The sequence below is a fragment of the Haematobia irritans genome, chromosome 1, assembly GCF_050003625.1.
Source record: "Haematobia irritans isolate KBUSLIRL chromosome 1, ASM5000362v1, whole genome shotgun sequence".
NCBI lineage: Eukaryota > Metazoa > Arthropoda > Insecta > Diptera > Muscidae > Haematobia > Haematobia irritans.
In genome coordinates, this window is record NC_134397.1 from 229,570,501 (window position 1) to 229,585,787 (window position 15,287).

General features: G+C 31.9%; 1 protein-coding gene across 4 annotated transcripts in view; it reads left to right on the forward strand.

Moving 5' to 3' along the window:
* The window catches only part of Atg16 (Autophagy-related 16), a 553,304-nt gene that overhangs the window by 517,501 nt on the left and 20,516 nt on the right, over positions 1–15,287 (forward strand). For all 4 annotated transcript variants that reach the window (XM_075291478.1, XM_075291636.1, XM_075291556.1 and 1 more), the window contains exon 7: positions 10,381–10,681. In XM_075291478.1, coding sequence (XP_075147593.1) covers positions 10,381–10,681 — 301 coding nt within the window. The remainder of the gene's footprint in view (positions 1–10,380; positions 10,682–15,287) is intronic.

A 15,287-nucleotide genomic window follows, 5' to 3' on the forward strand; every position in this document is an offset into this window, starting at 1 on the left:
GGTATATATTTTATGGGATCTAAAATCATTTTTTGGCAGATCAAAGTTATTATACCCTGACCACTATGTGGTTTAGGGTATAAAAATTTGAGATTAAAGAAGTAACGAACATTTTCTGTCATTTTTTGTAGAAATGCGTTCTTCTCGAAGAAAAATTCGTTGGCCTGGGGAATATTTCTTACAAATAAACTACAACAAAATAAATGTTTTGCAATAAATATAGTTAGTTTTAGCATCAGTTTTATAACTGACTAGCGTAACCCGGTCCGCTTCGCTGCGCCTTCCGAAGTGTTTTTGTAGGAACATTTTGCGTTAACTTAGTCAACCATATCCTTCGTGCTGAAAACAAATTCGAAAAGATTTGAATTCTTTCAAACAAATCGGACTACTTGCTTTTCCGTTTATAGGTACAAATACGGCGGATATGCATATGTAAAACGGTTCGTCTTAAAAAATGTCGGGGAGAGGGTGTCCATTTCCTCCAAATTTTTTATATAATGTTCTGTATTCAAGTAGTTGGACAATCTTCTATATTTCTTGTGAATTTAAAGTGTGGAAATGTATCATTCTCCTTAACATATCTGAAAATTAAGCACTATATTATAATAACATAACATACAAAGAATTACTGTTTCCAATTCAATATATCGGAAAAAGCAAAAGTAGTAAAAACTTTTACCACATTAACATTTGCTAAAATGTTGGAAAATGATGCACCCTCTACCTTGGCTGCAATTTCATGTAAATTTAAGTTCTTTACTAAAGAAGTCTGGCAGAAGCCTGTGCAAAAATCATAAAATTATGTACCGAGTTTCCATTTATGGACAAGCCTCTACTTTAAATTAAAAAAAAACGAACAAAAGGGAACCCTCTCCACTCCGACCTGGCATCAGACTATCAAGTACCCTATATTAATTTCACAACTACTCAATGGTCCCTATAAATTCTATCGAAGTAAATCGACAAAGTTTATTTCAATTTTCCCCTTCCCCAACCAGATATCGAAAAATCATATACTAATTTAAACATCATGTATAAATTTAATCACCTCCTCCCACGTTCCATGTAAATTTCAAGTAGATTGGAGATGTTTAAATTTTGCTCTATTGTTTAAAGGGACGTCACTTTCCCCGATATCGATATCGACAAACACCGTAGTGAATAGGGGTGCTATTCTTCTCTGAAAATTCTTGAAACTTTCCTTCAAGTGTGGGGCAAGGAAGGTTGCCTCTTCCTTCATAACCTTCCCCCACTGCCTTTGTAAATTTCAAGAAAACTTAAGAATTTTTTTTTTGCAGTTTTAGAGGAGGACCTCCTCCCCAACCAAATATCGAAAAGTGATGTAGCGTATCTTTTGTAAACGTCCCAGAAAATGTCAAGCAAATTATAAGCCTAAAGGGGCAGCCACTCTTCCGTCCAAATATTACAAAATCAGGTATCAACTATTAATATCGTAACCACTCCCCAGTCCTCTGTAAATTTAAAGTAACTCGGTAAAGTTTAATTGTTTCTCTGTATGTACTTAAGAGAAGCGGATGTCTCCCTATGCCCTTTTATTTTTATTAAAAAATCTGGAACCTGATATAAATTTCATAACCTCACCCATTTTTTCCGTAAAATTTCAGTCGGGGAGTTTAGTTTTGTTTTCACTGTACTTTAAAAAAGTCGGGCAAAGGGTGGTCCCCTTCCCCGACCAAATATCGAAAAATAATGTAGCGGATTTTTGTCTAGAAGCCAACCCCAACATTCAATGAAAATTTCAAGCAAATCGCATAATTTTGTTCCAAGTTTCAAAAAGTAGGGCAAGGGGGAGGTCCCCCCCTATATATAAAATGACTATAAATCTTTAATAACCCACATTTCGAAGTTTCATTATAAAAATTTAATACAGTATAAATATAAATGTGTAAATTAAAAAAAAGTGTTCGGTCGGAGCAGGGATTGAACCCACGACCCTTTGCATGCAAGGCAGACATGCTAACCACTGCTCCACGTGCCAAACAAATGTATGTTTCTGTTAAATAATGTTATGTTTGAATGAGTTCGTGGGCGCTGCAAACTATGCTGTATAAATGTATCTTATAACGATAATTATCTACTGGTGACTATAACAGCTACGTAGTCCAGTGTATAGTGTGTTGGCTTACAAAGTGTGTGGTCCTCGGTTCGATTCTCCGTGCAGGCGAAAGGTTACATTTAAAAAATTTATAAAAGTGAATAATTTCTTCAATATTATTTGTATTACAGAAAAGGTGCCAAGAACTAAAATATTTCGTGGAAGTGAAAATTACGAGTATGTTAGGCAATGAGCACAATCGTCTTTGGGAAAAATTCTTCCAAGCATATAATATTTTTGGGCTTAAAATGCTTCCAAACATATAATATGTTCACATAAAACAAACATATTAATGTTTCTACAGTATCCAAAAATATATGTGCTTCCTGCAAAATATGTTTGGAACATATGCTAAAGAAGCGATTTTTTTTGAGGGTGTAAATTTTACTTTAACTGAATTGATTATCTATGTCATAATTATAAGCTCAAGGACTTCCTCTCTTTTATATATATTTGAATATTATTATTAAAAAATAAAAAAATAAATAAAATATATTTTTTGCAAAGGGAAATAATGTTATTGTACGTAAATTCTAAAAAATGTTCAAAATATTTCGAAGTAATGCTGCCCATTCCATACTAAAGGGTTTCAAAGAGCTATAAGAAAATTGTTAAAAAAACAAGTGGCTTGTCTGTATAGTCATGGGCATTAATATCAAAAATAGTCGAAATGCGTTAAAATCATTATAACCATCTTCGCCTGCATAAAACAATAATTGTGGCCAATAATCGTTTGATATGTTTTTTTTAAATTCCCAATTTCTTTTTTTTAAGTTTCATAAATATTATTAGCAATTTTTCGAGAAAATATGATACACAATTACTTGAAAGTGACACTCTAATCGTTTTTGCTTTTGAAAATCTAACACTCTGCATCAAGGTACTACTTTGTATTGATTTTTGGTCATTCAACTTTGGATTATAAGACAAAGGTGAATGATCAATTTTTCTGAAAATTCTCACGCGTTCTTAAGTCACGAAACTAGCAAAGTCCCGCCAACCATTCAAACAAAGAGATAGAGAGTCAACTAAGTCAACTGGGCTTTACTTACATGTGACCATAAATGGTAAAGATACAAAATTTAAAACGCAGATGTGATGTGTAATTCGTTGATAAAATTGCACACAACAGAAATAAACTCACACTATCCTTTGGGTACATAAGAAAATATAAATTCCAATACCAAATTTAATTGTTTTAGTAGTATTATACAAATAAAACAACAACATAAATATTTATGATTTTAATTAAATATTTCTACTTGTATGATATTAACAATTAGGACGCTTGGTTGGTTCATGATTACTTTCCAGTTGGTAGTTTCCGATAATAGATTTTTAGATTATAAAGTAAATAAGATTTCAAACATGCCATGAATGAATTTGACCATCTGCTAATCGTCTTTTGGTCAAGCAAAGCTTGGCAGATAATCCCATATGGGAAAATGAACGTTATGAAATTATGATTATGTTTTTTCATAGTCATATATGGAGTGAACTTTATATTAAACCGTTGCATTTTCAAAGATTTTCAATTTGACATGGCTTGAATTTAATTTTATTAAATAATCGTCGTATATGTATAAAAACATTTAAGTTGTACAAAGTACTGATTACTGAACAATCCACAGCTTTTTCATCCGAGTTAGTTTAAAATAGTATTTTCATCGTTAGAATTACCTTCACTTTGTTTGTTTGTACAACAAGAATTCACTAATAAACTGTACTATTTTAATACAGTAAAAACTCTACCCAGCAAAAACTGGGTAAGCACTAGTGATTCTTTCAGTAATACCGGTAATCAAAAAGTTACTACTTGCAGTATTACCTGGGATTTAAAAATAATAACTTACCTGTGTAGGCAAAAAGTGATTCTTTCTATTAATACCGGTAATCAAAATCATATCTTGAGGTCCGGGTTCGGCTCTACAGTGGGCACATTTAATAGTAGCGATAAGTAATGCCAAATTACATTTCAGGAAAAAATTGCCTATAAAATATACTTTGTTTTCTAAAGTTGTATAGTACATAATTTATTACAAAATAACATCATTGAATAGATCCATGTCGCCGAGCGTGGAATAGTGTGTTGGATTACAAAACAACAAGGGTGAGTTCACACTTTTTGGGTATTTTTATGGTAAAGATATTATTTTTGGAGAGCTGGTATGCTTGCGAAGAAGTACTTATTTTTCGACTGCTGGTATGCTTGCACGGAAGTACTTTCCTCCAATGTCATGCCCGTGTAAAAGTATTACTACTGATATATGTACGAGGAAGTTGTTACCAATATGGCGCATGCATACTTGTACTCATACCTGGTAATAGGAGTTTTTGCTGGGTATTGTTGCAATCAGTACTAATAATAAAGGGTAAAAAAAATATTGAAAAAATAAAATAAATAAATAAATAGCCAAAGGTTAAATAATCATCTGGTATAATGACAATAAATTGCAAAATGTAAAAAAATGAATTAAAATTAGTATCAGTCATCAATGTAGAAACTTAACAAAAAGTGTACAAAAAAATAAATAATACAAAACAATAACTAAAACAGCGAACATTAATAAATAAATAAAATAGTTCAATATTTAATTATACCCTAAACCACATAGTGGTCAGGGTATAATAAGTTTGATCTGCCAAAAAATGTGCCTACCAGAAATATTGATTTTAGACCCCATAAAATATTTACCGATCGACTCAGAATCAACTCCTGAGTCGATCTAGCGCTTAGCGTCCGTCCTTCCGTCTGTCCATGTATTTGTTGTTCACAGGATTCCGGTCGCAATTATTAACCGATTTTGACGAAATTTGGTACAGGGAGTTTTTTGGGAACAAGGACGAACGCCATTGAAGTTGGAAGAAATCGGATCAAATTTAGATATAGCTCCCATATATATGTATCGCCCGATTTCGACAAATGGGGTCACGTTGCGTTTGTTTTCAAACGGTTCGTCATCATATTTGGCAAAAGGTAATCTTTTTCATCGGTCTTCAAGTCTGCAAAACTTCATCTAAATCGGTTCAGATTTGGATATAGCTCTCATATATATGTATCGTCCGATTTTCCCAAATTTGGCCATAGAACCTTTATTTATTAACCGATCTTGCTCAAAGTTGGCTAGATCCAGTCCTCTGTAGTACTGACTATATGTGCAAAATTTCATCGAAATCGGTTCAGATGTAGATATAGCTCCCATATATGTATTCCCCGATTTTTAAAAATTCGCCCCTAATAACCTTATGTTTGACCGTACAGGGCTCATTTTTTAACTGATCTTACTCAAATTTTGCACAAGGTAACCTTTTGTGGTATTAATCAAACCCGCAAAATATTATGCAAATTGGTTCAGATTTAGATATAGCTTCCATATATATGCATCGCTCGATTTTCCCGAATTTGGCCATAGTACACAGAAAAAAATTTCACGAAAATTTTTCCAAATAAAATCTTAATTGAGTTTTAAAAAATATTCAACTAAAAATTTAATTGATTCAACAATTTTTTTAATTGAAATAAAAATCAATCACACAAATTAATAGCATCAATTAAATATTTAATTGGATCAATTAATTTTTTAATTGGCTGTCAATTAATTTTTTAATTGATACTATCATTTCTGTGATTGAAGACATTTCAATTAAAAAATTAATTGGATCAATTAATTTCGTGATTGAATCAGAAAAAAAATTTTTTGTGTGTACTCTTATTTATTAACTAATGTTACTCAAATTTCAAAGTTTGATGTACTAGCCGATCGCATTTATACGTACTTGTAGCTCTTACATAAGAATATTGCTCGATTTTTACAAATTTGGATTTATTACCCACATTAAATGAACGATTTTCTCTTTTTTAATAATGTATCAATATAAGTTGCATACTAACTCCGTAGGTGCAATACCAACTACAGCCAGTGTTGCTAGAAGTAGGAGAAATTCCCTATATGTAGGGTTTTTCTAATATATAGCGTCTTATAGGGACGTAGGGCCACAATGTAGGGACATTTTCACTCAACACAATTTGTAATAATTTTTACATTTTGGTGGCTCTAGAGGAGGAAATTAGAAGCCGGCAAGGCTTGATCTTTAACAATGTGTGGTAACAACAGTTACCACTCGTTCCAAAAAAATTCTAACAAAATTTGAAGATTACCACACATCTACCAAACAAATATTTCTATAGAAATTTTTGTCAAAACTTTATTCCTGTAGAAAATTTTGTCAACATTTTATTTCTATAGAAAATTTTGTCAAAATTGTATCTCTATAGAAATTTTTTTCAAATATTATTTTTTATAAAAAATGTTCTCAAAATGTTATTTCTACTGAATTTTTTCTCAAAATTTTATTTCTATAGAATTTATCGTCAAAATGTTATTTCTATAGAAAAATTTCTCACAAAAATTTGTTTATAGAAACTTTTTCCAAAATTTTATTTTTATAGACATTTAACAAAAAAAAAAAATACTATTTTGGGTAGAATTCTACCAACTGTGGCAACCGTGGTAATACAAATTTATATTCTAAGTTATGTACGTTGCATATTCATGTTTTAAGATAATAAAGTAATTAGAACCATTTTTGTTTTGTAAAATTTGTTTAAATTTAACAAAAAATATTGTAGGGAAAATTATTTGGGAATGTATGGGAAAGTAGGAAACTTTTTTTGTCTTGGTAGGGTAAACCGAACATTTTCCCTGGCAACACCGACTATGAGCTATAGTCAGATTGATACAAAGCATCTATAAACATTTATCCCTTAATTTTCTTAAATATGCAACTGCGGTTTATCTCCCATACCTATATCAATGTTACCCCACAAATGCTTATGTTTACTAATTCAGTAAGGGTGGTTTAGGGTATGATATAGTCGGCCCCGCCCGACTTTCTACTTTACTTACTTGTTTTAAATTGACTGTAATTACTTATGTTTTACAATCGCATATTATCCCAGCAAAAAAATTTGGAAGTACTTCTAAAAGCACAACTTTAAAAGCACTTCCAAAAAATGTCCTCCAAAGATGGTCTTTATTTTATCTACACAGGAAGTTCTTTTAATTCAATTTTTTTATATTTCGTTTTTTTTCATATTGTTGAAGGGTAAGTTTAAATTTTTGCTTCAAATAGGTTAAAAACAGAATAAGAATTCATAAAATGGTACAAATCATTTAAATTTTGTCGAAAAAAAAGCTAAATTCACTCTGAAAGAATTGTGAATTTTTGAAAATATTTGAGGTCAAACGTTTCCGACAAGCGTCAGAATCCATTAAAAATTATAAAAAATTATAAAAATTATTTATTTGACAAAATATCACAAAATTTTTTAATTCACACCTAAAGAAGTGATGCAAATTCAGTGCAGCGACTGTTGAAGTATAGGACTTCCTTCCTATGACAAGCCCATGTTAAATTCATCGCTTCTGCGCCAATTTTAAATTCATCGCTTCTGCGCCAATTTTACACCACTTCCGGATCCAAAAAGCACATTTTCACTACTTTTTTGGTTACGCTTTTTTTGCTGGGATATATCCGATATCAGGTAACGAGTCCTATATGGGAGGAGTCATTTGAAACGATTCGACTGAGTGAAATTGAGTTTTTTATAGATGTACTTTGGTTCCGATGAGACTGTTATCTTCTAGATTTGAAGTAAGCATTTTAATTCTATGTTTTTGTTTTTTTTTTGTAAAAAATGAGCACCATTTTTGCATTTTGCCAAGAAAATTAGCTTTTTGGGTTCTTTTCTGAAAAGAAAAAAAAAAACACGCAAAAGTGCGAAAATGTGTCGAAATCGGTTATGAAAATAGTGTCATGCATAGAGGCGAATTGCGGGCATTTTCAGCACTTTCGACAAACGAGATTGCTGCGATTGTCCTGTTTTCGCCTTTGAATTCTTTTCTGCCCGCTGAAATTATAACATATTTATAGGTTGCCGGAAACATTTGAAAAATGTGCATTCTGTGCACACAAAATTAAGGCCATATTAATGCCATATTATCTAAAGCAGAGTCATAGTTCGAGAAACTTCTATAACTTCTTCTTTTTTCATGTTTCCCCAACAAAAAGTAACTTTATACTTTTAAAAATTATTTGAGGTTATCTATTCATTCTTTGAGTTATAATGGCAAAATGTTCCACAAAAAAATTAAGAAGCATTTGTACATTGTTTTGAACAGCATAGGATTCGATTATAACAATGCGACAGTAAAAAAGTACATCCAACAGAAGTTTACTTGGATCCATAGATTTTGACTTTACCTTTAGCTTTTTGGTATTGATTCCGAGCCAAAGATACGGCTTCTTTAAAATAGAGATATTTTTTAACGACCCATCTGGCTTTAAATCTAGGATAAGTAAAATAAATATATAGGGATACGATTCTCATTTATGGAATTTTCATTTTCGACATATTAATAAAGTTATTCACGTACAAATAAAGTTTAAAAATTCCATATAAATCAGATTTTTCAAAATAAAAAATGTTTTCTTAATTCCGAAAAAACCTTAAGCCAAAGATACAAAATCTTCAAAATAAGTCTTAGACTTAAGTTGAAGCGTGTTTACCTTAAATCAAAAATTTCAATATTTCTGTTAATTTAAGGACGATTTCTTTAAATCAGAAATGTTTTTCTCTATCTAAAGAAAACTTTAAGAAGAAAAATGAACCCAAATCATGACCATTTTAACCATTCTACTATTTTTGGGAATCGTACGGATTTTTTTTTTCTTTAGTACGTAATGAACGTGTGTGTACGGTCATTGAACCTGTTAGTGGGCTATGGAAAATTTCGCACAATATAATAACATTTGACTACAAACAAATAATTTTTTTTTTTTCGAATAAAAATAAGTTAAATTTAGCATTAGTTTAACTACAGATTTTTTGTTTTCAAGGCATCAATTCTCCGCTTCTTTGGCTCGGAATCAATGCCAGAATCATTAGTGTGAAAGCAAAATCTCTGGAACCGGGCATGCTTCTTTTTCAGTGTGGTCAGTGTATAATAAGGTCGGGGGTCTCTGCTGGTTCATGCTTACTTCTTTAATTTTCCTATTTTAAAATTCATGATTTCAAAAAGTGGTATTCTTAATTATCTCTGACGACCACTGCTATCCCTCACTATTGCCCTTAAATATAATAATTATGTTTCTTAAAAATAGAAACAAAACAGTTAACCACATGCAATAATTCTATGAACCACATTTTGATTACAAATGATTATGTTTTTAAGAAAACCAAAATCTATAACATATTTGTATAAAATTTCCCTAAATGAAAATTATAGCTATGGTCCCCTTGCTGACGTTTGTGATGAAACCACAAACGATTTTTTATATTAATTTCCAGTAATTATTACCAAAAAGAGAGATCAAAATATTTTAAGGTAATTAAATGCATTTTTAAAAGGAAGACTCAAAACCTATGCTATGCTACCACTTCTGTAATTGTTGAAGAAAACAAAAAATAATAAATAATCCTCAATGCTAGACAAATATGGTACAAGAAAAAGGTGAAAAAGCAACTACTGGATAATGATCCACACGTTCATACCTCCCAAACTGAAGATAGCTCTTCTTCAGTTTTAGAACATGGAAATGTTAATTATTGTTTTGACCTCATGTTACATTTACTATCAAATCTGAAACACTTGCAACACCCAATTGATGGTATGCCTGAGTCTATTGACTGTTGTCTTGCTACCTCCACCTAGGTGGCTTAACCACTAAGATTTGGAGGGGAAAACACTAATTAACCTTTTTACTTGCATTCAAGATTCTCTAGCTGTTTTTATGAATTCAGGAAATACCATAAAAAATAGAAACCCCAAAACAATTTAATTTTTATGATGCGCCACTAAGGAAAAACGCTACTATTTGAGGTGATGGTATTGTGTCGATTGGCCGATTGGCCTGAAACTAACAGCGAAACATTTACAATTTCGAGCAATAATTTGAAATTGTTAACACGAAATGTAATCATGGCAACAACCGACATCTTCAGAACATTGGCATCTTATAAATAATTTTTAATAATCCAAAAAACGTGTTGTAAGTGAGGTAGAGAAAAGAAATAACCAGCATGAAATGTGCGAATTATTTTAAAGTTTGTTTGCTATCATGAAGATTTACTAATGGGCTATCTTGATAAAAAAAAAAAAAAAAAAACATAACTGAAAATCATAGTATTTTTATTGTGTATTTGTTTTATTTTTAATTTATTTACTTTATTTTTTTTTTATTTTTTTCTCATGTACTTTCAGCACACCTTAACTGGTCACAGTGGTAAAGTAATGGCAGCTAAATATATTCAGGAACCAGTTAAAGTAGTCACCGGTAGCCATGATAGAACATTAAAAATCTGGGATCTGCGTAGCATAGCTTGCATTGAGACAAAATTTGCCGGATCCAGTTGTAATGATCTCGTAACCACCGATAGTTTAGGTTCGACTATTATAAGCGGTCACTATGACAAAAAGATCCGTTTTTGGGATATACGTACCGAAAAGCAGGCCGATGATGTTTTGATGAATGCTAAAATTACCTCATTGGATTTATCAAAAGGTAAGTATACACGTCGATCATTAGGTGAATATATATACACAAAACAAAAAAAATATTTTATGTTTTTACGAATTGTGTTAACAAAAATGTTGATGAAATTAATAAGTTGTATAAACAAATTTAATAAATACAACAAACATTGCTTTTTAATAGCTACGAATACTAAGATAATATACAAAAAATAGTTTATGTTATAAATGAAATATACATTCCCAATAACATTGAAAAATTACATAATATTTAAGAAAAAGTGTCATACAGGTCATAACACTAGCTCATTTTATCATTTCATTTATTTATAAACATGACAAATTGAATCAATTGAATCGGAATTAATTGTCTTATTCCATTGACTTTCATCCATCATAAAGGGTGATTCTTTTGAGGTTAGGATTTTCATGCATTAGTATTTGACAGATCACGTGGGATTTCAGACATGGTGTCAAAGAGAAAGATGCTCAGTATGCTTTGACATTTCATCATGAATAGACTTACTAACGAGCCACAACGTCGAATTTTCAGTGAATGGGCCCTAGAAAAGTTGGCAGAAAATCCGCTTTTTTATCGACAAATTTTGTTCAGCGATGAGGCTCATTTCTGGTTGAATGGCTACGTAAATAAGCAAAATTGCCGCATTTGGAGTGAAGAGCAACCAGAAGCCGTTCAAGAACTGCCCATGCATCCCGAAAAATGCACTGTTTGGTGTGGTTTGTACGCTGGTGGAATCATTGGACCGTATTTTTTCAAAGATGCTGTTGGACGCAAGGTTACGGTGAATGGCGATCGCTATCGTTCGATGCTAACAAACTTTTTGTTGCCAAAAATGGAAGAACTGAACTTGGTTGACATGTGGTTTCAACAAGATGGCGCTACATGCCACACAGCTCGCGATTCTATGGCCATTTTGAGGGAAAACTTCGGAGAACAATTCATCTCAAGAAATGGACCGGTAAGTTGGCCGCCAAGATCATGCGATTTGACGCCTTTAGACTATTTTTTGTGGGGCTACGTCAAGTCTAAAGTCTACAGAAATAAGCCAGCAACTATTCCAGCTTTGGAAGACAACATTTCCGAAGAAATTCGGGCTATTCCGGCCGAAATGCTCGAAAAAGTTGCCCAAAATTGGACTTTCCGAATGGACCACCTAAGACGCAGCCGCGGTCAACATTTAAATGAAATTATCTTCAAAAAGTAAATGTCATGGACCAATCTAACGTTTCAAATAAAGAACCGATGAGATTTTGCAAATTTTATGCGTTTTTTTTTTTTTAAAAGTTATCAAGCTCTTAACAAATCACGCTTTAGAAGTCCTTATAGAAATTGAAGATTCCAATTCATATGCAGTGTGTCTGATATATAATGCAACCTCAGATTACTATAATTTCGAACCCGCTCGCCTGACAACTGATAGACATATGCCAGTAACGGTCCATTTTATTGTTTACAAAATTACAAAAGCATTTTAATCTATAACGTGCAGAAATCAAAATGCTCGTAAAGGAATTCATGGGTGATAGAGTGATTGTTTTATATTTGGCTGGGAAACCAGATGTGGTCATACCGTTGTTCGTTCCGTGTTACATCTACGGTTGCCACTCGAGCCATAAATAATCTACCAAAAATTGCAGAAAATTTTATCAAAAAACTACCAAACAAAAAACTGTTACTTTTTTAAATTTAAATGTTATTTTTTATTTCTGTTGAAAATTTTGTCAAAATTTTATTTATATAGACAATTTTGTCAATATTGAAAATTTTGTCAAAATATTATTTCTATAGAAAATATTGTCAAAATTTTATTTCTTTAGAAAATTTTGTCAAAATTTTATTTCTATAGAAAATTTTGTCAAAATTTTATTTCTATAGGAAATTTTATCAAAATTGAATTTCTATAGAAAAATTTGTCAAAATTTTATTTCTATATAAAATTTTATTTCTATATAAAATTTTGTCAAAATTTTATTTCTATAGAAATTTTGTCAAAATTTCATTTCTATACAAAAAATTTCTCAATTTTTTTTTTCTAAAGGGTGATACGGTCAAAATTTGGTCAATATAAACTTGAAGTATTTCTTTCAATTTTGCATTTAAAAAACCTGAACACCCCTCATTTTGAAGGTGTGTGTGTGTAGAATGTTGTTCCTATTGTGATTTTGGAATTCACTCTTCAATTGTCAAAATGCCGTCCAAGCAAGAAGAGCAGCGTATCAAAATTTTGCTCGCGCATCGCGAAAATCCGAGCTACTCGCACGCAAAGCTGGCAAATCGCTAAAAGTTGCCAAATCAACCGTTACAAATGTAATTAAAGTGTTTGGGGAACGTTTGTCGACAGCCAGGAAGTCTGTATCGGGGGGAAATCGAAAACCGGAAGCCGCTGAGACGACAAAGAGAGTTGCCGGTAGTTTCAAGCGAAACCCTAACCTCTCCGAGATGCCGCAAATAAGCTGGGTGTATCGTCTACAACCGTGAATCGAGCAAAAAACGAGCCGGACTATCGACTTACAAGAAGGTAGTGACTCCAAATCGCGATGATAAACAAAATACGACGGCCAAAGCGCGATCCCCGACGATGCTGACGAAGTTTGACTGCGTGGTAATGGACGACGAAATCTACGTCAAAGCCGACTACAAGCAGCTTCCGGGACAGAAGGTTTATACGGCAAAAGGAAGGGGAAAGGTAGCAGATATTTTCAAGCACATAAAACTGTCAAAGTTCGCAAAGAAATATCTGGTTTGGCAAGCCATCTGTACCTGTGGCTTGAACAGCAGCATTTTCATAGCTTCCGGGACTGTCAACCAAGAAATTTACGTGAAAGAGTGTTTGAATAAACGTCTGCTGCCTTTCCTGAAGAAACACGGTAGTTCCGTACTGTTTTGGTCGGATTTGGCATCTTGCCATTACGGTAAAAAGGCCATGGAGTGGTACGCCGCCAACAACGTGCAGGTGGTTCCCAAGGACAAGAACACGCCAGAGCTCCGCCCAATTGAGAAATACTGGGCTATTGTCAAGCAGAACCTAAAGAAGACCAAAAAAACTGCTAAGGACGAGCAGCAGTTCAAGGCAAACTGGCTTTCTGCGGCGAAGAAGGTGGACAAGGTGGCTGTACAAAATCTGATGGCAGGTGTCAAGCGTGAGGCCCGGCAATTCGGATTTGGGAAAGCGAAAGCCTAACTGAATATTTTTCCTGAATTTTATACTAATTGAACTTGAAAAAGAAATTTAATTTGATTTTTTAAATAAACGATTTCACCGATTTACACGCGTTTCCCTTGACCAAAATTTGACCGTATCACCCTTTATAGAACATGTCAAAATTTTATTTCTATACAAAAATTTTCTCAAATTTTTTTCTATAAAAACTTTTGTCAAATATTTTATTTCTATAGAAAATATTTCATTTCTATAGTAAATTTGTATCAAAATTTTATTTCTATAGAAAATTTTGTAAACATTTTATATCTATAGAAAATTTTGTCAATATTTTATTTCTATAAAAAATTTTGTCAAAATTTTATTTCTATAGAAAATTTTTTCAAAATTGTATTTCTATAGAAAAGTTTGTCAAAATTTTATTTTTATAGAAAATTTTGTCAAAATTTTATTTATATAGAATATTTTGTCAAAATTTGATTCCTTTTGAAAATTTTGTCAACATTTTATTTCTATAGAAAAAAAAACCAACAATAACAAAACAAAACGAATGAAAAAAAGGGGAAGCACGCTCAAAATAAACCCACTCAAATCGATGATTTGACGGTGGAACAGGAAAAGAGATATGTTTGTACGAATTTATTTCGGCATAGGCCGGCTATCGTGTATTACTTTTTTCGGAAGGTTCAAGTGTGGTTCTCTTTTGGGTTTAGTGAACTGCCTGAATTTATTCCGGTAATTGGTTGATAGTTTTGCTGCAAGTAGAGGATGGTGATGAGGAACGTGGTAATTCCGAAACGTGCGTCCCTCCAACCATCTTGCAGTCTATAGGGCTTTGCCCAAATAAATTTGACAAACATTCTTTTCCTCTGTTGGTTAAGCTACACTTGTGGTTTAGTCAATGTATGGTTTTAAGCTACAATAAAAAACAACAACGAAGTAAAATTTGGAAAAAATTTTCTATAGAATTAAAATTTGGATAAAATTTTCTATAGAAATAAAATTCTGACAAAATTTTATTTCTATAGAGTATTTTATCAAAATTTTATTTCTATAGAATATCTTGTTAAAATTTTCTTTCTATGGAAAATTTTGTCAAAATTTTATTTCTATAGAAAATGTTGTCAAAATTTTATTTCTATACAAAAACTTTCTCAAAAAAATTTTTTTTTTCTATAAACACATTTATCAAAATTTTATTTCTATAGAAAATATTTTATTTCTATAGTAAATTTTGTCAACATTTTATTTATATAGAATATTTTGTCAAAATTTGATTCCTATTGAAAATTTTGTCAAAATTTTATTTCTAAAACCAACAATAACAAAACAAAACGAATGAGAAGAATGAGGAGGCACGCTCGAAATAAACCCAGCCAACAGCACTCAAATCGATGATTTGACGGTGGCAAAGGAAAAGAGATATGTTTGTACGAATTTATTTCGGCTATCACT